Source organism: Conger conger, chromosome 12 (assembly GCF_963514075.1).
Source record: "Conger conger chromosome 12, fConCon1.1, whole genome shotgun sequence".
Lineage (NCBI taxonomy): Eukaryota > Metazoa > Chordata > Actinopteri > Anguilliformes > Congridae > Conger > Conger conger.
Window position 1 is genome coordinate 26670035 of NC_083771.1, and position 23199 is coordinate 26693233.

At 46.3% G+C, this 23199-nt stretch overlaps 3 protein-coding genes across 4 annotated transcripts in view; 2 read left to right on the forward strand and 1 right to left on the reverse strand.

Moving 5' to 3' along the window:
* The first annotated feature begins 973 nt into the window (after positions 1–973).
* On the forward strand, positions 974–7063 carry LOC133141911 (protein SET). Its single transcript, XM_061262738.1, has 8 exons — positions 974–1301; positions 2516–2573; positions 3081–3223; positions 3664–3767; positions 3906–4019; positions 4304–4474; positions 5773–5919; positions 6025–7063. Exons 1-8 carry the CDS (start codon positions 1229–1231, stop codon positions 6043–6045), a joined length of 831 nt encoding a protein of 276 aa, XP_061118722.1. The 5' UTR covers positions 974–1228; the 3' UTR covers positions 6046–7063.
* Positions 7064–8294: 1231 nt separating this feature from the next.
* On the forward strand, positions 8295–22155 carry dync2i2 (dynein 2 intermediate chain 2). Of its 2 annotated transcripts, none has more exons than XM_061263670.1 (9): positions 8295–8882; positions 15766–16026; positions 17357–17466; positions 17883–18040; positions 18573–18682; positions 19310–19474; positions 19567–19811; positions 20360–20517; positions 21217–22155. In XM_061263670.1, the coding sequence occupies exons 1-9, from the start codon at positions 8805–8807 to the stop codon at positions 21453–21455; spliced, it is 1524 nt and encodes a 507-aa protein (XP_061119654.1). In that variant the 5' UTR covers positions 8295–8804; the 3' UTR covers positions 21456–22155. The 2 variants fall into 2 exon arrangements, with proteins under 2 accessions (XP_061119654.1, XP_061119655.1); XM_061263671.1 differs by lacking the exon at positions 8295–8882 and adding an exon at positions 13371–15271.
* A 47-nt stretch (positions 22156–22202) lies between these two features.
* LOC133142450 (spectrin alpha chain, non-erythrocytic 1-like) overlaps positions 22203–23199 on the reverse strand; it is a 54849-nt gene continuing 53852 nt past the window's right edge. Inside the window, exon 57 of the mRNA XM_061263672.1 lies at positions 22203–22628. Coding sequence (XP_061119656.1) covers positions 22503–22628 — 126 coding nt within the window. The 3' untranslated portion in view covers positions 22203–22502. The remainder of the gene's footprint in view (positions 22629–23199) is intronic.

The following is a 23199-nucleotide window of genomic DNA, read 5'->3' on the forward strand; positions in this document are numbered from 1 at the left end:
ATATGTTCCCAAGGCATGGGATCTCTCTCTCTCTCTCACACACACACACACACACACACACACATATACATGTGCCTGGAATCATAATCTCAAACATGGTGACTTGGAAAAAGTTTGCAGCCAAGTCCCATTTAAGAGATGTAATTCAAACGCAACGATGGTTTGGTTGCAACGGTTCAGTTTCCTCCCGCAGCTTTTTATGCTATAAATTAGTCAATTTAAATACATTTGGCTAAAAAAATCCATGGGTGGGTCAAAACCCTGGACATCACAATTTCGTGGCAAATTCCCCAAGCAAGTTAGACGCGAGATATCTGGACAGCTACTTAGCTAAAGAAAACCCTTCTCATCAATCGTGACGCACGAGATGATAGACGCCATAACCCCGTGTTTAAGAATGCATTGGAAACCGTTTCAAATCAAAGAGAGAGCTTAGCTGTACAACTGAACTGTCAGTCTCATTAGTCATGGAAAATGGAGCTACGACATTGAACAACAATGCACCATTTTTCCAAGCAGAGAACAGGGAGGGTGGAGAGAGGACATTTAAATTTCAGACGAAAAAAAACTAGAGGGAGAAATTAACATGTGACGTCCTCTTCATGAGACGAAGGCCAACGTGCACACGCATAAAGGCGGGCGCGCGTTAAATCCAGCTGGCAAAGCGCATTGGTACAGCGAAGCTTTGTTTCGACCAGTTGTTTAACACATTGAAGATGTAGCGTACTAATCTTTGATTGGCGTTACAGTTCCGTGCTTGAAATGTGGACCAATCAGAGGCGAGTGAGATCTGTGTGTGAAGAGAAAAGCAACGCGCCCTTGTTTTCATAATTTAACGTTAGTTGGGTGTAGCATTGTGAAACACCACCCCTTGTTGTCTGGTGTTTCCGCCCCTTTTACGCGAGGAAGGCCAATCGGGTGGCACCAGCGGGAGCGAGCCGCGGTTTGTAAACCGTCCTCGCGGAGGCGGAGTTCTTCGTTCGATTTTCATTCGCGAGGCGCGTGCATTAGGAAAAGGGAGCGCGTGAGTGAGCTCGAGCTCTGTGGCGGTGGTTGGAAGTGTGTGTGTGTTGAGCCATCTCTCGCAGTTTATATTGTGGAGAAGCGCGACACACGCTTTATTCGCACTTCCACAGCTAAGGCAGAAACACGTTTTTTCTCCCCGCGGAGAGACTTAGGGAAAGATAAACACATATTCAGAAGCTACAAATTCAGTCTGCGACAAACCATGTCGGCCTCGGCGGCGAAAGTGAGTCGAAAGGAGCTGAACTCAAACCATGACGGAGCGGACGAAACCTCCGGTAAGGAATGGCGGCCTTCGCAGCACCGCCATTTTCACTTGTTTATATCATTGTTGTTTTTTAAGGCCTTCACCTTGAAATTGTCGGACTGTTTGATTAGCTGTGGTTTTGCCGTGGAGTCGCAAGTGCTTGTAGATGTGGGGGAGTACGGTTGTGGCGGTGATAGCGCTGAATGCTGCGAGCGACGGGCAATCAGACAGCGGCTGGTGGAGGCCATGTTTCCTGCTCAAGATTCATTGTGTCAAATGCACGTTTGAAGCTGGGACGTTATCACCTCTGGGTCTTTTCATCTCAGAGCGGCAGTTTATTGTGTTGGTTCCCCCGAAACGCACTATTCTAGACGGTTTGGCGAATGCGTGGGGACGCTAGCATTTCCCTTGATGTCGATGAATGAGCCGCACGGAGCGAGGCCCAGCACGGGGAGCATTGTCGTGCGCCTCCGCCATCATTATGCATTTGAAAACCATTCTGAAATGAAAAGATCGACGCGCAAGTGACCCCCCGTGTTTTTAAGTGACACAAAAGACTCTTTGAAACGCGAATTGTGTGTTAAGGTGGCATGCGAGCGGCCGGAGACTGGCAGCTGCCGGTAGACGCGGAGTGAGCAGACTCGCAGAACACAGCGTGCCCAGGGCCTCCCTCATTCAAACCACGCGGCCCCGAGCGGCAGCAGGAAGCTGCATCAGAGTACCGTGGGTTAGATTAGCAAGGTTAATTTAGACGAGTCTCGACTGAGTTCACGGTTTGTTGCGGTTTCGTTTGGCACGGAACACCTTCTGTGCGCTTTTAATTGGCCAAATGTGGCAAATCGGCTCCCTGCTACCGTGAAGGTATTCTATCAGGACGCACCTTTGCTTAGCTACGTGCTTCTTTGCCTTATTGGTATCTAGCAGATTGTAATGCATTAGCTAGCTTCATCGGTAGTTGAACTAACAGTGCTAGCTAGCTATCCATTTGTACAAACGTGGTCTTTATACGTTGTGTCCCGCTCAATGTTTCCAAAAACTGGTCCGCTATAGGCAAGCAGTTGGCGTAGCCCCACGTTTGTTAAAGTTAGATATTTTTGTAAACTTGAAATGCAAGTTGTAGTAGCTAACTGACGTTATTGTCGCTCCGTTATCTATGTTTTTTATTTTCTTTTTGGCCCTTTGTGAAATCAAGCATGTCTTTCTGTAAAATGTCTAATTTCCCTCCAATTTCCATCCCAATTTTAGAAAAAGAGCAACAGGAAGCCATCGAACACATCGACGAAGTACAGAATGAAATCGACAGGTAAATTACCCTCCTTACTATTTCCAGAAACCAAGTGCTCCGGTCTCCTGGCTTATTGTCATTTATTCTAAAAACCGTTATGCCTTAAGAGGTTCAGTCCTTGGGGACTGCAAGTGCATGTCATCGGTTATGCATGATGTTCTGAAGTATTTTGTAGATGAGTGCAGCAGCCCACTTGGGAATTGAACTTGTGACTGTTAAACTCTTTGATCAGCATCTTATCTTTTATCACTGCTGATAACGTGAACATTTTGGTGGGGTGTATTCCAGGATATCCAAAGATTTTGCTGTTTTCGTGACTTGTGATGTACTTTAGACAGGCCTGACTTGAAGCTTGCGCAGGTTTAATACAATGTGTGCTGCCTAACTTAACCTGAATTACTTGAGTAATGACCCTGTTGTATTAATTCATTTGAAATTAATAAATGTTCTGTAATTGTGGCATCTGGGCTATAGTCTTATCAACGGGCAAATGTTTTTTCTTTTCCCCCCTGTCCCCCTCTGCAGATTGAACGAGCAGGCCAGCGAGGAGATTTTAAAAGTAGAACAGAAATACAACAAGTTACGCCAGCCCTTCTTTCAGAAGCGGTCGGAACTGATCGCCAAAATACCCAATTTCTGGGTCACAACATTCGTCAATCACCCACAGGGTACGTCTTCCCAACACGTGTGTGTGTGTGTGTGTGTGTGTGTGTGTGTGTGTGTGTGTGTGTGTGTGTGTGTGTGTGTGTGTGTGTGTGTGTGTGTGTGTGTGTGTGTGTGTGTGTGTGTGTGTGTGTGTGTGTGTGTGTGTGTGCTCATAAAAGTGGTGTACATTATGTGCATTAGGTTTGATTGTTTATTTTCATACTATAAAGTTATTAGAGTGCCAGTCCTTATTTTATGGTTGTATGACCCGGTTTGACCCGGACAGGCTGTAATGAACTGTTTGTCCAAAGTAGTGGTTTTTACTGTGCCGTATTTTCATGTACCTTCACAGAACCATGCTTTGTTTTTTGATAAAATGGCTGACCAATGGAAATGTGTTGCTGACCAAAAGTTCATCTCCTGCACTGACTGACCTCCCCCCCCCCCCCCTCTATATCTCCAGTCTCTGCTCTTCTCGGCGAGGAAGATGAAGAAGCTCTTCATTACTTGACCAGAGTGGAGGTGACAGAGTTTGAAGACATCAAGTCGGGTTACAGAATAGATTTTGTAAGTAGCAGCACACGTAAATTAACGTCTAGCACTTGATTTCCATGCTCAATGGGACTAAACTGTGCATTTTACGGGTTGGATCGATGAGTAATACTTATTAAATGGGGTTCTTTACATGCATTTTTTTTTTTTCAGTACTTCGACGAAAACCCATACTTCGAAAACAAAGTTTTATCCAAAGAGTTCCACCTGAATGAAAGCGGAGATCCTTCTTCCAAGTCTACAGAGATCAAATGGAAAGCGGGAAAGGTTAGTGTTGGGCTTGTGATTTTCAGTCCATGTTGCAACCACCTTCATTTGAGGCAGGCTGGTGTATACTCTCATTTGCAAGACGAGCTTTGCGTACGACATTCATTCAGACTTTATACTGCCTGTCGTAAAGTCTTAAGGTCTCTGAACTGGGTTTTTTCAGGCTAAAATTGGAGGTAATTCCATGCTCCTCAATTCTACGCTTGTGAATATTTTCCAGTCTTTATTGTAATAATCGCTGGGGTGTCTCGCTGCGTGTTAAGAATGTGGTCCTCTGCCGCCAGGACCTGACGAAGCGTGCGGGTCAGACGCAGAACAAGGCGGGGAAGAAGAGGCAACACGAGGAGCCCGAGAGCTTCTTCACCTGGTTCACCGACCACTCCGACGCCGGCGCTGACGAGCTGGGGGAGGTCATCAAGGACGACATCTGGCCCAATCCCCTGCAGTACTACCTGGTAAGGCCCCGCCCCCCTGCCCAATCCCCTGCACTACTGCCTGGTAAGGCCCCGCCCCCCTGCCCAATCCCCTGCAGTACTGCCTGGTAAGGCCCCGCCCCCCTGCCAATCCCCTGCAGTACTACCTGGTAAGGCCCCGCCCCCCTGCCCAATCCCCTGCAGTACTACCTGGTAAGGCCCCGCCCCCCTGCCCAATCCCCTGCAGTTCTACCTGGTATGGCCCTGGCCCCACCCCCTGCCCAATCCCCTGCAGCAGTATTTCTCAGCCCTGGTCTTGGGGACTGTATGCAGATTTTAGTAAGCAGTAATGATCTCTATTGTAATGCGCCGCTAATTGTTCTTAATTGGACTTTTTGCACGGAAGAACAATTTGACTCTTAAAGCCACATCGTACCACAAATGGCTGTGTATGCCCTATTCATCAGAAATTCAAGTGTCTGTATTCACATCCCAAGTATTTCAATTGTTCGGTCCCAATCTGCTTTCAAAATGGCAAAATTCTGATAGAGGTTCAATTTTTTTTATTTCTTATGATTCAGTTAGAATCTGAACATCGGACAGCCCATGCCAACAAGAAACATAAGTTCTGCACATTTATGGTAAAACCAGGACCAGGGTTGGGATGCTGCCATAGTGGTGTAAGTTTATATGAATGTGTACCAAGTTGTTTGCGATATTGCCCAATGTGAATATTGCATGCATAGCAATTTCAGACAATATGGCTTAAGAGGGTAAACTGTTCCCTCAACATGAGCTCATCATATCAGATGTGTTAATTCTGGCACTGCCATTGTGGTTGGAGCGGGTTTGAGAAACGCTGCCTGAAGGCAACTGCAGTTTCAGAAATATTGACACGCCGTGTTTTGTTTTTGTACTTCCTACCTGTTTAGATTTAATAAATTACCACGTGCAAGTTTTCATATTCCCTATTTTGTTCAGCAATAAATTATGGCCGGTTGCTCAGTTTATTTTCAAATATATATATTTTTTCTGTTTTCCTGCAAATGTACTGAAGTGCAGGGCTGCATAACAAACTGAGATTTTTGCATGCCAGTACGCCCCTTGAAAATTCACCAATTTGAAATCTGTGGGACCCATTTGTATTCCACTTAGGGACCATTTCTAAATGTGCAAATCATTGTTTGGCTATAATCATTGCTTCAAATCAAAGCTGTGAGGTAATTGGAATACTCTGCTTCTCTCCCAATTATACCACTGGTCTTCAGTGACTAACTGTCTTTGCTACAAGTCATTTGTTCTTTCCTGGTTGTTCCTCACCTCCTCTCCTCTGTCCCCAGGTCCCGGACATGGAAGACGAGGAAGGGGAGGGCGAGGACGACGACGACGACGACGAAGAGGAGGAAGGTCTGGAGGATATTGACGAAGAGGGCGATGAGGATGACGGAGAGGAGGATGAAGAGGATGATGATGGGGAGGAAGGGGAGGTGAGCGTGGCGGTCACTCCAGGGGGATGCGGTCCTGTTCGTCTCCTGCGTGTAGCGGTAAAACTGTGCTCACAGGAAATTAAAACCCGCTTCTCTCTGTTTCAGGATGACGGCGAGGATGATTAAACGCCCAGAAAAGGACACATTTCCACCCCCTTTCTTCCCCCTTTTCCCCCCTTTTAATTATCTTCTAATCCTTGGGAGCAAAGATGCTTTGTTGGGTTTTTTTTTTTATGAATTTTTTTTTTGTCTCCTTGTTCTGCCCAAGCATTTTCCTGTCCTCTTGCCATGTCTAACACGAGCATTTCTCCTGGACAGACTCTGCATCGGAAAACTAGTGGCAATCTCTTCAAGTCCCGCGTATCATCTCCATCAAGACCAATAATAATAATAATAATAATAATAAAGATTTAAAATTCTGCACGCTGTCTTTATGTAGACTATAAAGAAAAATAAACTTAAGGAAAAAAAAAAATCGGTTTATATAAATTTTTTTTCTTCCTGTTTAAGGTTGCGAGTTAATAGAAAAAGCAAAGCCATGGTGCAGTGATTACTGGCTAGTTCTAGCATCCTTCTTCCACTTTCTTGTTTGTTTTTTTGTTTTTTGTTTTCTTGTATTTTAATTTTCAGTGCAGAATTGACCCTTGGAGTTGACACTGGTTTTCTTATGTAATCGATTGGATAAACCAGAGGAGCCAGCTTTCCCCTCTTCCATTTTCCTGTTCCTCTTGTAATATTGTTTTGGGGTTAATATTGAGGTAGGGTGGGGCGGAATTTGTTGGGAGGAGAATGGGGAGGGATTTTGGGCTTTTTTTTTTTTTTTTTCTCCCCAACATCAACATCAGGGGGGTTATGTTCATTGATTTGCATTTTCATTGTAATGTTTTACAGACATCCATGAGGTTTGAAATGACATTTTTAATAAAGAAAAAGAAAACTTCAAAAAAAAAAAAAAAAAAATCTTGTAATTTTGAGCCCAGCTGCTTCATGGGATATTTAAATAATTAAAATGAGCCTGTAGAGACATACATGGAATCTACATCTAATCTTTGTTTGCCCTTTTTTCCACTGGAAAGAACCTGCTCACGTAAGGCATTCAAGTGTACAAGTTGCTTTGTTACAATAAAATTAAATGTGTACACAAGTGTCTACGTTTTTGCCAGATGGGTCAGCTCCTGTGTCATCCTGTGGTAAGCAAAGTCAAATGTGTACCGTTTTAATGTACTAGGGTGTACATTGGAATGAATGAATTGTGCATGCAATTCATTTTATACAGTTGGATATTTCTTTAAAAATAATAAAATTGGAGTGGAAAAAACCCCTGCTTCATGTAGGTGCTTAAAGCTACCACTTTACACCTGGAGGTAGCAAATGTTGGTGCAAGAGCCCCGTAATGTAGGTCTTGTAACTGGTTGTGATAGATTCTGACGGTGCTCCACTAAATATCCGGCTGTTATGGGCCGTAATCTACATGTAATCTTCTATTTGTTCTGGAACGTGTCTGTTAACTACCCGAATTCAATGCCAATGACTTATTACAAGTTGTCCGTATGCTTGTCGTTGGAGCTAGCGAAAAGAGTGAAAATAGACGTAGGGTTTATTATACAAATCTTGCTAAAACATGCCAAATTATTGCCCACTCAGTTTGGTCCGGCAATTATCTACGGGTTTTAGCACAAAATGTGTTCCCTTTATATATAAAAGCTATAAATATTATCCTTACATTTGCGCCAGCGAAGGCATGAATTATGCTTGGTTCGAAGTTTCTATGGCAACAGGTGGTGCACATCGGACCCCATCCAAGTTCTTGTTCGTCTGCTGTCTGCCAACATAGAAGGTTGTGACACGACATTTTAAAACCTTAATTCCAAGCAATGAACTTATTCAAATTAATAGTACAAATAACGTGTCCTTCAATAATATTGTACATGGTCTATCTGGAATTCTGTTGCCAAACAAGTGGACACTGTTTTGTTTAGTAGGCTAATGCAACAACAATGACTCGTGTAACTTACTAAGCAATAGAGCTACCTAGTTGCATTTCGGCGCGTTTGATCCCCTATCTGTCATTTTGTTGTTTTCGTAGCAGTGACAGCCATTTTAGGTGCACTCACATTTCGCATGTTAACGGATTTAATATAATAAGACATGTTAAGATTATGTTCGGGAATGTTCAAAAACATACGTGATACGCAGTACGGTCGGATACAATACATGCTCTGTCTCGCAACACACAACAATGTGTTAAAAAAACACTGAATCCGACGCCGCCTAGAGGCAGGGGGCGCAACCATCTCAATTCGTAACACAACGGAATTCGAGAGCGAGCTTGACGTGCACATATGTTTTCCAATCTACAGATTCTATTACGTTAGAAAAATAGCCATCCACGTAATCTATAACCTACGTTGTTGGCTTTTTTCGACATAATCGGTGGGTTTCAAATCTAGACGAGCATAAAAATAAAGATTTTCTTAGAGGTTGGTCCGAACGAAGCTCATCTCCAATGAGGCTTTTATGAGAGAAGTGAAAAAAACTGAACAAAGAGAACGCGCTGTCGCCAGGGTAACGGAAGCGTCATCCGGAAGTAGTAGTTACTACTGTCTGGCACTGGAGTTAGCTTGCTAGCTCTATCAGATCTGACACGTTATCTAACGTTAGCCAAATATGTGTCTTTGAGTAGGTGGCCTACTCAATAAAATAACAACTATATTGAATAGGGAAGATGAGATTCCATAGGGTGAAGGCAAGTATTCATGTTGCTACCTAGCTAGCACATAAGAAGCAATATCTTGCTAGCTAGTAGCTACATAAGAAGAGTGTTTTGTGTGATTTCGAAACTGGCGTAACTTAGCAAACGTTAACTAACCCACTAAAACGTTACGATGTTCACGGATGAGACTTTGGAGACAGTCGGCACCGAATCGTCATGGAGGAAGTCAAATCAGTCTGAACACGATTCGGTAAGTTAATTTTGCTTGTCTAACTAGTTATCAAGTAAGCCAATCATTGGCCGCTCACCGCCGATAATTGTTCTATTTAAGTTAGCCTAATGCTAGTAATAATACTTAACATAGCTAACATTAAGTCAACACTTTAACCAGCTAGTTTCTTTCCCTTGTACCTGTCACTAGCTAAGCGTGGTTAGCTCAGAAGATTAGCCACCAAGCCTGGCAAATTCGTTAGGTAGTGTAGGAGCCAAATAGCCTTTTTTGTTTATATTTAAAGAATAATCATTATAATTTCAAGACTTCCCATATTTTTTTGTTATAGTTCTGATTTACTGATTTTGATTGACAGATGGCCACTGATTGGCAATCTTGGCCACACCCATAGGAATGGGGTGTGGTGCAAGTTAACAAAGGGAAGTGAGAAATGTTTGGGGAGGGATTGAGTCCTGGCTTTAATTGAGAGCAAACACAGTTTTCTAACCACCACATCTCATCTCATCGCATCTAATCTCCAGTTTATGTCCTAAACTTCTATAATCTTCCATCTATCATCTATTTTCTCTCTTTCACACACACACACACACACACACACACACACACACACACACACACACACACACACACGACATTGTTTGTTCATAGTGCTGGCCTACAACGTTTTGGTAGGATTTATTTGTTTGGTTTATTATTTTCAAACAATGAACATGAGCATGGAGCCTGGATCTACAACAAAGGTGCGTTAAAACAATCTCTTCCATTGCTGGGGCAGTGGCTATAATTTTGAAACGGAATAGCCACTACATTAAGTTAGAAAACTTTTTGCTTTGAATTTCCCTGCACTACTCCTTGGACACGGGACATGAATGGAACAAAGCGATCAGCTGGAAATAACAGATGTAACTGGACTTCGGGACAATAGATAAAAACAAACAATATTGGATGTGCAATGAATCGTGCTGAAGCTATCATTGTATAAGGAATAAGGAATTGTTTGTTATTGGATGTCTCGCATAGGGCTTGCTGTTGTTTAAATCGCAGATCGCTTGTTTGATTGTTGGATGTCTCGCGGAGGACGCCGTGGTTTGAAATTGCGTGTTTGTATGTTGTGTGTTGCGCTGCTGTACAGCGGAGCGTAACGATAGCCAGCATCAGTGCGTCTGATCAGCGCTACTGAATGCAGTTGTATGTTATTGCGAATTGTGCGTTGTGGCTTACGTAGGCTGCAGGGTTATTTCTACGTTTATTGCCGGCGCTATGTCTGATTTGAAGGAACAGCCGGAGGGCGGGTCCGAGCCTGTAGTGGAGCAGCCCGCTGAGGCTGATGAAGAGGAGGTAACTCTATTGAAACTGATTCGCTCTCGTAGAGGAAAACTGGGAGTGTTATCACGTAAGCAGAATGAAATTCAAACTCTGTTGGATGATAAATATGGAAAACCTGCCAAAAACACCATAAAGCTGAAGTGTGAAGTGCTAGAGAGTGCACTGGAAGATTTTGTGCAGTTTCAAAATGCTGTATTAAAGTTACTGTCAGAAGAAGAAAGAGTGTGACCAAATGGACTGGTTTGAGCCTAAAATAAAGAGGTTCAGAGAGTTTTTGAGAGATGTGGAGAGAAAGGTGGAGTTGGCTGCTTATGAGGAGCAGCTTAATGAACGTCATGAAGAGCTTCCTGATGTACAGCCAGAAGACAGTGTGTCACACAAGGGGTCCACTGTCCGAAGTACTACATCCTCAACCAGAAGATTAAAGGCACAGGCTGAGGCAGAGAAAGCAGTCTTATTGGTTCGTGCAGATATGCTTGAAAAGAAGCATCAAATGGAAATAGAAGAAGTAAGCCTCAAAGCAAAGAAGGAAAGATTGCAAGTGGAAGCTGACTTAGCCGAAACTGCTGCAAAATTAAAGGTTCTGGAAGAATATGAAGTTTCATCTCAAACATCTCAAGTTGATATAAGGAAGACTCCTCCTGATGCCATGAATGCTTATCTGAAGCAAGCGGATTGGAAAAGGACAATTAGAACACTGGAGAATTTTAACCCCTCAACACCCGCAGCCTCAGAAAAGCGAACACAAATAGAAAGCCAAGTTCAACACAGCATTCATCATGTAGGACCCATTTACACCAGCTCAGGTGGTGCTAGAACCAAGACTCATCAACAGCAACAACCTGTGATGTCTGCAGGTGGCGCCACTCTGTCTGGTATTGGTCTTGATCATGGAAATAAAACTCTGGTTGATGTGTTGAGCAGACAAAATGAGATTTCTGAGCTCATTGTGAAGCAGCAGCGTTTGTCTTTGCTTCCAGTCAAAGCAATAACAGCATTCTCTGGTGAACCACTGCAATATCAGTCTTTTATTCAAGCTTTTGAACACTGCATTGAAAGCAAAACTGACAGCAACCAAGACCGACTGTATTTTTTGGAACAGTTCACAAGTGGGCAAGCAAAGGAACTAGTTCGTAGTTGTCTGCACTTAGAGTCTGTAATGGGATACAGGGAGGCCAGGAGGCTTCTATTGGATAACTTTGGCCATGATATGAGAATCACAGCTGCCTACATGGATAAAGCACTCAACTGGCCAACCATTAAAGTCGAAGATGCAAAGGCCTTACATTCATATGGACTCTTTCTGAGAGGATGTTATAATGCACTACAAAATGGTCAGTACATGGAAGAGATTAACACACCTTCCAACCTGAGAATAATTATTTCCAAACTCCCCTTCAAGCTCAGGGACAAGTTCAGGTCTGTCGCTTGTGAGATTCAGGAAAGACACAAAAGGAGAGCAAGTTTCAAAGACCTGGTAAACTTTGTTGAAAAACAGGCTAGAATCAGCACAGATCCCATCTTTGGAGACATTCAAGATCCCCGCCCAGCCAACAAAGCTTTTGGATCAAAGACATTTAAGCCTACCACCAAAGGAAGTAGCTTCGCCATTGCAATAACTACTGTGTCTGAAAACTCAGAGAAGAAAAATAATACTTACCCATTGCCTGCCACTTATCAGCCATCTGAAGATCCTGTGAAAAAGAGAATTGCTTATCAGCCATCAGAGATCCCTGTGAAAAACAGAAGTACTTACTTGAATGAAAGACCTGATAACAGAATTGCTTTGCAAAGACCATGTGTATTCTGTTCAGGAGACCACACACTGGAGTTGTGTAGAAAATTTCAAGCAAGACCACACAAAGAAAAGGTGGATTTTCTCAAGTCCAAAGGTGCATGTTTTGGATGTTTAACATTGGGACACATGAGCAGAGAATGCAAAAAAAGGCTCACATGTGCCACCTGTCAAAAGAAACACCCCACTCTACTGCACATCAGGACCGAAGAGGATAGCTCTCACAAAGAAGTGAAATCTGCTGTTGAGACGCCCAAAGAAAAACTGAGCAGCGCTCTGGTTTCCACAATCGGCGATCATACTGGGGCCGGTAAAGATTGCGCTCTTTCCATTCTGCCTGTACAGATTAAACATGCCAAAGGGAACAAGGTTGCTCAAACATATGCTTTTTTGGACCCTGGTAGTACTGCGACATTCTGTACTGAAAAGTTGATGAATGAGCTCAACATCCAGGGTCAGAGAACAGGAATTCTTCTAAAAACAATGGGGCAGGAGAAACATGTAAGCAGCTACAAAATAACTGGACTAGAAGTGGGCAGTCTTCAAGATGACACATTCCTGAAGCTGCCAGAAGTATACACTCACTCAGAAATTCCTGTCACGAAGGGAAACATCCCCACACAGGACGACATCATGAAATGGCCATACCTCAGTGAAGTTCAGCTGACTACTGTCGATAAGGAGGTAGGACTGCTCATTGGACAGAATTGCCCAAAAGCTCTGGAACCATGGAAGGTTGTGAATAGTGAAGGGAACGGCCCTTTTGCAGTAAAGACACAGCTTGGATGGGTAGTAAATGGACCACTCAACAGCAGCCCCTGTGTGGATGAAAATGGACGGCCATATTTGAAGGCAAACAGAATCTCAATTTCCAACATCCAAGAACTGCTTGTTCAACAATACAATCAAGATTTTCCTGAACAGCGTCACAGTGAGAAAAGTGAGTTATCCGTTGAAGATAAACAGTTTCTCAAGAAAGCTTCTGACTTTGCTACATTATAGAACGGACACTACTACCTCCAACTCCCTTTCCGAAAGGATGATGTGAAGATGCCACAGAACCGTCACATTGCAGAACAACGTGCCCTTAACCTCATTAAGAAGTTCAAGAAAGACCAGGTGTTTTTTGAGGACTATAAAAGCTTCATGGACGGGGTCATACGGGAAGGTCACGCCGACAAGGTTCCAGACAACCAGCTGCAAAGAGATGATGGACGGATATAGTATATACCACACCATGGTGTGTATCACCAACGGAAGAAGACCATCCGTGTGGTTTTTGACTGTGCTGCCACATACAGGGGCACATCTTTGAAGAAAGAGCTATTACAAGGCCCAGACTTATCCAACACGCTGTTTGGAGTTCTTCTCAGGTTTCGGCAGGAACCCATTGCCATGATGGCCGATATAGAGGGAATGTTTCATCAGGTCAGAGTACCACCCGAAGATGTCGACTTCCTTCGTTTCCTTTGGTGGCCTGATGGTGATGTAACCAAATCACTGGCGGAATACAGAATGACCGTTCACCTGTTTGGTTCGGTCTCATCTCCTAGTTGTGCAAGCTATGCCCTGAAGAAAACAGCGGAGGATAACCTGGGCAAGTACAATATAAAGGCTCTCGATACCATTAGGGAAAACTTTTACGTGGATGATTGTTTAACATCAGTTCCCAACGAGAGTGAAGCCATAGCCCTGGTCAAAGACCTCAGAGATATCTGCTTAGAAGGAGGATTTAGATTGACCAAGTGGGTAAGCAACAGCCGTGCTGTCCTGTCCTCACTGCCTGCAGAGGAAAGAGCAAAAGAGGTGAAAGAGTTAGATCTGGACAGGGAGAACCTACCTGTGGAAAAGGCACTGGGAGTCCATTGGAATGTAGAGACTGACACACTCTCATTCAGAACGGCCACAAAGACTCAGCCAATCACCCGAAGAGGTATTCTTTCTGTAGTCTGCTCCGTATATGACCCTCTAGGATTCCTTGCTCCTTTCATCTTGACGGCAAAGAACATACTTCAAGGGCTGTGTAAATCCAACTGCAGCTGGGATGAAAAGATACCGGATGTATTCGCTATACAATGGAAAAGATGGCTCACAGACCTGAGCCAACTCACTGATTTCTCTGTTGACAGATGTATGAAGCCAAATGGATTTGGTAAGATAAAGTCTGCACAGCTGCATCATTTCAGTGACGCCAGTGAGTCAGGGTATGGTGTTGTCACCTACCTGCGCCAAATAAACATCATCGGTGAAACTCACATCACATTCATCACAGGCAAAGCAAGAGTCTCACCGCTCAAGCAAATGACCATCCCAAGACTTGAACTAGCAGCAGCAGTCCTTGCAGTCAGAATGGATGTAATGCTGAGAACAGAACTTCAGATTGTGCTGGAAGAATCTGTCTTCTGGACTGACAGCACATCTGTTCTGCGCTACATTGCTAATACAACAAAAAGGTTCCACACGTTTGTGGCAAATCGAGTCTCCGTGATCAGAGAATTGTCAGCAACTCGGCAGTGGAGGTATGTGAGCTCCAAGCAAAACCCGGCAGATGATTCCTCACGGGGCATGACCGCAGAGACATTCTTGAAATCTACAAGATGGATTCAGGGCCCAGAATTTCTTTGGAAGGATGAAAGTCTTTGGCCAGCACTGCCTAAAGAGCTGAGTCCCATTCCCTCAGATGACCCAGAGGTCAAAAAGGAAGTGGTGGTCAATCACATTTCAATGAAGGAGGAAAAAGATCCTACAAGCAAGTTTTTGGAACACTTCTCAAGGTTTTGGCTCCTGATTTAAGTGAGAATAATTGTTTTGTTAAGCACAGCCACAATTAGGGGCCGGAATGTAGGAGCCAAATAGCCTTTTTTGTTTATATTTAAAGAATAATCATTATAATTTCAAGACTTCCCATATTTTTTGTTATAGTTCTGATTTACTGATTTTGATTGACAGATGGCCACTGATTGGCAATCTTGGCCACACCCATGGGAATGGGGTGTGGTGCAAGTTAACAAAGGGAAGTGAGAAATGTTTGGGGAGGGATTGAGTGCTGGCTTTAGTTGAGAGCAAACACAGTTTTCTAACCACCACATCTCATCTCATCGCATCTAATCTCCAGTTTATGTCCTAAACTTCTATAATCTTCCATCTATCATCTATTTTCTCTCTTTCACACACTTGACATTGTTTGTTCATAGTGCTGGCCTACAACGTTTTGGTAGGATTTATTTGTTTGGTTTATTATTTTCAAACAATGAACATGAGCATGGAGCCTGGATCTACAACAAAGGTGCGTTAAAACAATCTCTTCTATTGCTGGGGCAGTGGCTATAATTTTGAAACGGAATAGCCACTACAGGTAGCATGTGTTTTTATTCTCAGTAGTCGTTAAACAATTGTGTTATCTCTTTTAATGACACATCTCGCACACTCCTTATGTACCTTATGTAGTATACATGGTGCCCAATGTCCCCATGGTGGACATTCACCCAGGGACAAGACCTGCACCCCTGACCCCTTTCTCACCCAATGATCATAGAAACCAATTGCTTATCCTGGGAAGAGGTTAATCTTGAATTTGGTAATTTGTTCATAACTTTAAATATTTAAATTTTAATTTGAGAATTTATTTATTTACAGACATAGGCCAAAATGATTACACAACTTTTTTTAAAGGAGCTTCTATATTTGCATTGTCAAAGTTCTGAACACATCGCTGTAAGCCTTTGATTGAGTTTAGACATTGAGTTTTCGTTTGAAGTGTTGTTTCGGTTTGCCTTTAAGCGAGGCTGTCAGACGGTACCCTTGGAGACGGCCGAGACGGGAGCTCAAGCGGTGCGCAGCTCCGAATGCGGAACACAGACGGAACCAGAGGAGCCGCTCACGGGCCAGTACCTCCCTGACTGCGGAGACCTCCCGGACCCGCCCGGACTCATGGACTTCCTGCAGCGAGTTGAGGAGACGGTGGTGAAAGAGCTGGTTAAGAATGCTCGGAGTCACGCTTTCGACGGTTTCCAAGTGAACTGGGAGGAGAGGCACGACACGGTATGGAAGGACCCGTTTACTACACTTCAAAATAAGTAAATATAACCTGAAACTTTTTATTAATTTAGAAGACAACAACTTAAACACTTAATATTATTTTCTAAAGGATATTGGACCCTCTTTTTTTTCTTTATTCAGACTTTGTAAACAATCTTTAATCTTGAATTGCTCCCTACTCCCCAGCAAGACCACCCCGGTCTGCCAGCTCTGTTCGCCTTGTGGTTTCCTCTCTACGAGCACCTGGCGGTCGAGCTGCACGTTCACACCTGTTTTCCGTTCTGGTTCCTCAGTGGTGGAATGACTTGCCTACCACTGTCAGGACAGCAGAATCCCTCCCCATATTTCGACGCAGACTAAAAACACACTTTTTCAGACTATACCTTAGTCCTCCCTCCTTAGGATGGCTGTCTGAACAGCCCTCCATGCGTATTTAAACTAGTTATGGATTTGATGCTTCAACCTGTGGAAGAACCTATGCACTTGTACGTCGCTTTGGATTGAAAACATCTGCCAAATGACTAAAATGTAAAAACAAAAAAGTAAAATATGTTTGAATATTTATTCCAAAATTTACCATCAAATTAGTTGCATCATTCATAGCATGAAATACGCTTGGGCGCTTCCTGATATGCATGTTACCTCCACAAGGGGGAGTACGAAGTCAGGCGCAAAGACAAAAGAAGGCATTCGATTGCGTATGCAAAAAAAGTTATTTTGGTAAATTGAAACAATCAGCCTGTTCACAATATTGAACTGATCAGACACCTGGCATTGAGAAGACCAGCACAGTGCAAACAAACGATGAACTGAGCAACATTTCAGAGCCAGTGGAATCTTTAGGGCAAACGGTGCCGAAAGACGCAGCTCACCAAAAATAAGGAAAGTTCGCAACTCCACCGCCGGCTCCCCCTGCTCCTTTGGCTTTGGTGAATTTCCACCTCCATCACCGTTTCTATGTATCAATAATAATAATTCCTTGCATTCATATAGCGATGGGGGGAAACTCACCGCAACCATTTTGCGGCAGAGTGCTCACCACACATCAGCTGGGGTGGAGAGGGAGAGAACGATTACATAGTCAATTAAATCAGGGGATGATTAGGAGGCAGATTTATTTAGCCAGGACGCTGGGGAACCACCTACTGTTTGCGATGAATGTCACAGGATCTTTAATGACCAGAGTGAGTCAGAAACGCGGATTCACATCCCACCCGAAAGACGGATCCACCCCTTACTGGACGCAACGCCGTCACGTGATTGGGTGCGTTGAAGCGTGGTTTTGCGCCTGTGTACATGTGGCTACAGTCCGTCTTTCTGTGCGTCTGTGCAGGTGTCCTGTGTCCATCGTCTTCACCACCGTGACGCGCAGGACAGAGGGCTGCAGGCCAGCTGCCTGTCCTGGAGCTGCACTGGCTCGGTCATCGCCTGTGGCTTCGGCCGGTGAGCATCGTACCCCCCCTCCGCCCCCCCGTTCTGTCACCCGAGCCAGCCCCCCCCCCCCCCCAAAAAATGAACATTGAGGGCAGAGTAGGGTTTCCTGAACCCCAGTGTAGGTGGAGCTACCTTGAGCGGCATTGGCTCAGGAGGTTAGAGCGGTCGTCTGGCAATAGGAGTGTTGCCAGTTTCAATCCCTGAGCGAGACAACATGGCAGCCTGTCAGACATGTGTGAGTGTGAGTGTGAGTGTGAGTGTGAGTGTGAGTGTGAGTGTGAGTGTGAGTGTGAGTGTGTGTGTGTGTGAGTAGCCCTAATGTTGATGGAAAAAGCACAATATAAATACATTCCATTTACTATTTTACCTGTCGGGTTGTCAGTCACTGTCTGGTGTAATCAGCACTGGTACATTTTGGGGTGCAGGGTGGATGACGGGGACTGGAGCACGGAGAGGGCGTTCGTCTGCACCTGGAACCTGGAGCGCCGAGGCATGGACCCTGGACGTCCCGACCTGGTCATAGACACCGCCTCCCCTGTGATGTGCCTGGCCTTCCACCCATCCCAGCCCTCCCGCATCGCAGGTGTGACCCCCCCTCCCCCTGTCCTGTTCCCTAAACCCACCCCCCCTCCCCCTGTCCTGTTCCCTAAACCCACCCACCCTCCCCCTGTCCTGTTCCCTAAACCCACCCACCCTCCCCCTGTCCTGTTCCCTAAACCCACCCACCCTCCCCCTGTCCTGTTCCCTAAACCCACCCACCCTCCCCCTGTCCTGTTCCCTAAACCCACCCACCCTCCCCCTGTCCTGTTCCCTAAACCCACCCACCCTCCCCCTGTCCTGTTCCCTAAACCCACCCACCCTCCCCCTGTCCTGTTCCCTAAACCCACCCACCCTCCCCCTGTCCTGTTCCCTAAACCCACCCCCCCTCCCCCTGTCCTGTTCCCTAAACCCACCCCCCCTCCCCCTGTCCTGTTCCCTAAACCCACCCACCCTCCCCCTGTCCTGTTCCCTAAACCCCTCTCCTCTCCCCCTGTCCTGTTCCCTAAACCCCTCTCCTCTCCCTCTGTCCCTGACGAGTCATAAGCCATTATGTTCTCTTATGTGTTTGTTTCCAGGGGGTCTGTACAGCGGGGAGGTGGTGGTTTGGGACACCAGTCGATCTCAGGACCTCATTCTGGCCCAGACAGGCATGTCTGAGGACGCCCATAGGGACCCTGTCTATCAGGTGATGCTGCTGTCATGCCTGTGTGTTTGCATATGTGTGCTTGTGTGTGTTATGTTAATATAATGTTTATGCGGGTCCTTTTTGTATATTTGTGTGTGTTTATATTTCTCTGTGTGTATATATTTGTGTCTGTGTATATTTCTGTGTGTGTTTATACTTGTGTCTCTGTGTTCATATTTGTGTGTGTTTATATTTTACTGTGTGTGTTTATATGTTTGTGTGTATATGTATATATTTCTCTGTGTTTATACGTGTGTGTATATTTCTCTGCGTTTATACATGTGTGTGTATGTGTATATTTCTGTGTGTTTATACATGTGTGTGCGTGTGTATATTTCTCTGTGTTTATACGTGTGTGTGTGTGTGTGTATGTGTATATGTCTCTGTGTTTATATGTGTGTTTGTGTATATTTCCCTGTGTGTGTGTATGTGTATATTTCCCTGTGTGTTTATAGGTGTGTGTGTGTGTTTGTGTTTATGTTTATGGGTGTGTGTGTGTGTGTGTGTGTGTGTGTGTTTATAGGTGTGTGTGTGTGTGTGTGTGTTTATAGGTGTGTGTGTGTGTGTTTGTGTGTGTGTTTATAGGTGTGTGTGTGTTTATGGGTGTGTGTTTCTGTGTCTCTGCAGGTGCACTGGGTCCCAGCGGGCCGCAGAGGGGAGTGGGCGGTGCTGAGTGGGGGTTCAGGGGGCAGGGTGATGCTGTGGAGTGTGGGGGAGGACGGCAGGCTGGCGCTCAGCTCCGGATACGCTCTGCTCCGCCAGCAGCTGCCCCACAGCGGCACGCTGGGCAAGGTGAGAGACGCTCCCCCCCCCCCCCCCCCCCCCGTTCCTGCCCTCAGGGCCCTCTGTGGTCTAAAGCCTGTGGTGTATATCGCCCCCTGCAGGTGCGGGGCAGTGGCTGCGTGGGCGTGACGTCCCTGGCGCTCTCTCCCTGGGACCCGGACGTCTTCCTGGTGGGGTCTGAGGGAGGCCTGCTGCTCAAATGCTCCTTCTCCGCCCGCACGCCGGCTGCCACGGCGACGCGCGTGACCTCAGAGGGAGAGGGCGTGGCCCTGCTTGCCCCCGCCCGTTTCTCCTTCTCCCCTCGCTGTGGGCCGGTGCACACACTGCACTGCTCCCCCTTCCACAGGTAACACACACACACACACACACACACACACACACACACACACTCACACTCACACTCACACACTCACACACTCTCTCACACACACACACACACACACACACACTGCACTGCTCCCCCTTCCACAGGTAACACACACACACACACACACACACTCTCACACACACACACACACACACACACACACTCTCACACACACACACACACACACACTCTCTCACACACACACACACACACACACACACACACACACACACACATACACACACACACACTCTCACACACACTCTCTCACACACACACACACACACACACACACACACACTGCACTGCTCCCCCTTCCACAGGTAACACACACACACTGCACTGTTCCCCCGTCCACAGGTAACACACACACACACACACACACACACACTGCACTGTTCCCCCTTCCACAGGTAACACACACACACAAACACAGTGGAAATGAGAGAGAGAGAACACTGGGTGATTTGTTAGCTCCATGTGAGAGCAGCGCTGTGCTGTGTGTGTGTGTGTGTGTGTGTGTACAGGAACCTGTTCCTCAGCGCAGGGACCGACGGTCTGGCCCACCTGCACAGCCTGCTGCAGCCGGATCCTCTGCTGTCTCTGCGCGTGTGCGACTCGTACGTGTTCGCCGTGCGCTGGTCTCCCACACGCCCCCTGCTGTTCGCCGCCGCCACTGCACAAGGTGCGCGCTCGCCCGGGGAGAGACGGGTCCGTCACACCCGTCTCATTACCCAACGAACCCCCCTGCTGTGTTCAGCATGAACAGAGACGCCCATGTGTGGGAGGAGAAGGGGTGCATTGTGGGAAACGGTGAAATGGTCGTGCCGTGTGGCGCTCCAGGTTGTTACTGTGAGTCTGAGCTCCTCTGAAGCCGCCACCCCCCTCCCCCTCCTCTTCTTCAGCTAAAAATGGATCGCTCTGCTTGCCTGGAGGAGGCTGGGCCTTCTGAGATACAAACAGGCTTGCACAAGCAGCTGCTCCCATTTCCCCACTCGTATCAGAGACTCCAGATCCTCTTACATACCCACACGCAAAATGGCGGACAAGGCGTCCCAAATGCGTCACCATTTTCCTTTGTCTACTCTCAGCATCAGAGGCATGCGCCCATTTTAGACTGCAGATGCGCTTGCATCTCTACTACATCCCTGACTGATGCACATTTAAGTTATATGTAATTAATATATGCAATTAAAATATTATTTTCTTAAAAAGTATGTCATTTGTGAGGCCCAGAATTCTAACATTTAAACAGGTTTCCTTCATCAGTTAATTTTATTGAACACAGTATATACTCCTGCCCTTGCAGGGGTGCACTGGCTGTTTGTGCTCCTCCACGAGGTGCAGATGAAAAAGGACTGAAGCGAGTTTTCGTTCCTCTCAGGCACCGTGCAGATCTTCCAGCTGGACCAGAGGTCCCTGCGCCCTGTCGCCTCCATTGACCAGGCCACTGGGGGGCGCCCCACCTACTGCCTGGAGTTCAACCCCCAGCAGCCCGGCCTCCTGGCCTCCGGGAGCGCCGACGGCTCCGTGCACGTGTGGCGCCTGAGCGCAGAGCTCACGGAACAGGAGCCCCGCGAGACTGCGCAGCTGGAGCAGCTGGCCAATGAGCTGGCAGAGTGAGCGGGCGGATCTGCGCAGCTGGACAATGAGCTGGCAGAGTGACCAGGTGGATCTGAACAGCTGGCCAATGAGCTGGTAGTGTGACCGGGAGGATGTGTGCAGTGGACCAATGAGCTGACAGGTCTGACTGCTAGATTTAGTGACTCAGGTAGCTGCTTCCTCCCTCTCCGAACAACAATCTCAACCTAAAACTGATAGGAGTATGTACACCAAGGAGAGCCGTTGTTACTGTGGTTTAAGGCTGTTGCCATGGTTTCAGTATGTAGAGCTATATAAAGGGACTGTATGCCACATTTCAGCTACAACTGAGTGAATCTGACAGCTAAAGACACTAAACCAGGGGTGTCAACCTCCAGCCAATTAAGGCCGAGAAAACAAGGTGTCTGGTCTCTTTAGCCAATTAAAGACTTTGAAATGTGTCTCTCGTGCTGAAACACACCAAAAACCAGCAGACACTGCGGCCCTCCAGGACTGGAGTTTGACACCCCTGCACTAAACAAACCACAAACCCCAAACCCCTGAAACCTGCTAAGATCCATTTAGGAGCAAGAAACTATCCGATGCTCAGACGAATCTGTACTCCTACCAGTGGCATAAACATTTTGTTAAATTAACAGCAAATATTTTTTCATTTAAACCACCTTTATTGATATGCTAAACATGTATTTTTTTTTGTACTGCAATAAATAGAATGAAAACAGTTGTTTCCAAGTTGTTTCCACGAAGTGAATTCACACAGGACACAAGTCACAGTCAGGAAGCGTTTAATTTAAACACACAAAGTCTTCCCCCCCTTTAGCGTGGTCGTTTGAGCTGGCTGTAAAATCGAGCAGAAGCGTTTATTTTTTCATTTTCATCACGGCTACAACAAGCACAGCCACAGAGCAGACGGACTGTCGCGGTTTACTGCGGGATAAGTGCGCGCACACAGAGCTGGAGCTATCGAGTGCTGGAGAGGGAGGTCGCCATGCTAAACTAGCCGCAGGGGCCGAGAGGGAGCCGGGCGTCCCGGGCGGGCGGGCGGGCCGGCGCTGGGGGGCGGGGGGGTCAGTTGACGAACAGCGAGCGGGTGAACTCCACGAAGTCGAAGGAGGAGGGCATCTCACGGCCCTTGCTGTCCAGGTAGGGCTTCATGTGTGAGATGCAGTAGTCGGCCTGCTCCTTAGTCAGGTTCTGTAGGAAGAAAGCAGGAGGTTAAATAATGAACAGTTTGGACCACATATCCCCTGTGTATACTTTTATTCTGTCCTCGTGGAATATCTGTTCCTGACAGAGGGGGGCCAATGTGGGGTTACAAGTGTACAGATGTGTGTACCTGGTACAGCCTCTCCCTGGTAATGTAGCGCATGTGAGTGTGTAGTGGGAGCAGCTATGCAGGTGTTCAGGTGTTGGTGTGTACTGGGTACACATGTAGGTGTGTAGGTGTACAGGTGTGTAGGTGCGTGTACCTGGTACAGGTGTGTAGGTGTACAGGTGTGTACCTGGTACAGGTGTGTAGGTGGTGTAGGTGTACAGGTGCGTGTACCTGGTACAGGTGTGTACGTGTACAGGTGTGTAGGTGTACAGGTGTGTAGGTGCGTGTACCTGGTACAGGTGTGTAGGTGTACAGGTGTGTAGGTGTACGGGTGTGTAGGTGCGTGTACCTGGTACAGGTGTGTAGGTGCGTATATCTGGTACAGGTGTGTAGGTGCGTGTACCTGGTACAGGTGTGTAGGTGTACAGGTGTGTAGGTGCGTGTATCTGG

Bases quoted from the DNA above. Each gene is read 5' to 3' on its own strand.
- LOC133141911 (XM_061262738.1), top strand. From the start codon at position 1,229: ATGTCGGCCTCGGCGGCGAAAGTGAGTCGAAAGGAGCTGAACTCAAAC. The intron at 2,574-3,080 runs GTAAATTACCCT...CCCCCTCTGCAG, and splicing joins GTACAGAATGAAATCGACAG to ATTGAACGAGCAGGCCAGCG. The intron at 3,224-3,663 runs GTACGTCTTCCC...CTATATCTCCAG, and splicing joins ATTCGTCAATCACCCACAGG to TCTCTGCTCTTCTCGGCGAG.
- dync2i2 (XM_061263670.1), top strand. From the start codon at position 8,805: ATGTTCACGGATGAGACTTTGGAGACAGTCGGCACCGAATCGTCATGG. The intron at 8,883-15,765 runs GTAAGTTAATTT...TTTGCCTTTAAG, and splicing joins ATCAGTCTGAACACGATTCG to CGAGGCTGTCAGACGGTACC. The intron at 17,467-17,882 runs GTGAGCATCGTA...TTTGGGGTGCAG, and splicing joins ATCGCCTGTGGCTTCGGCCG to GGTGGATGACGGGGACTGGA.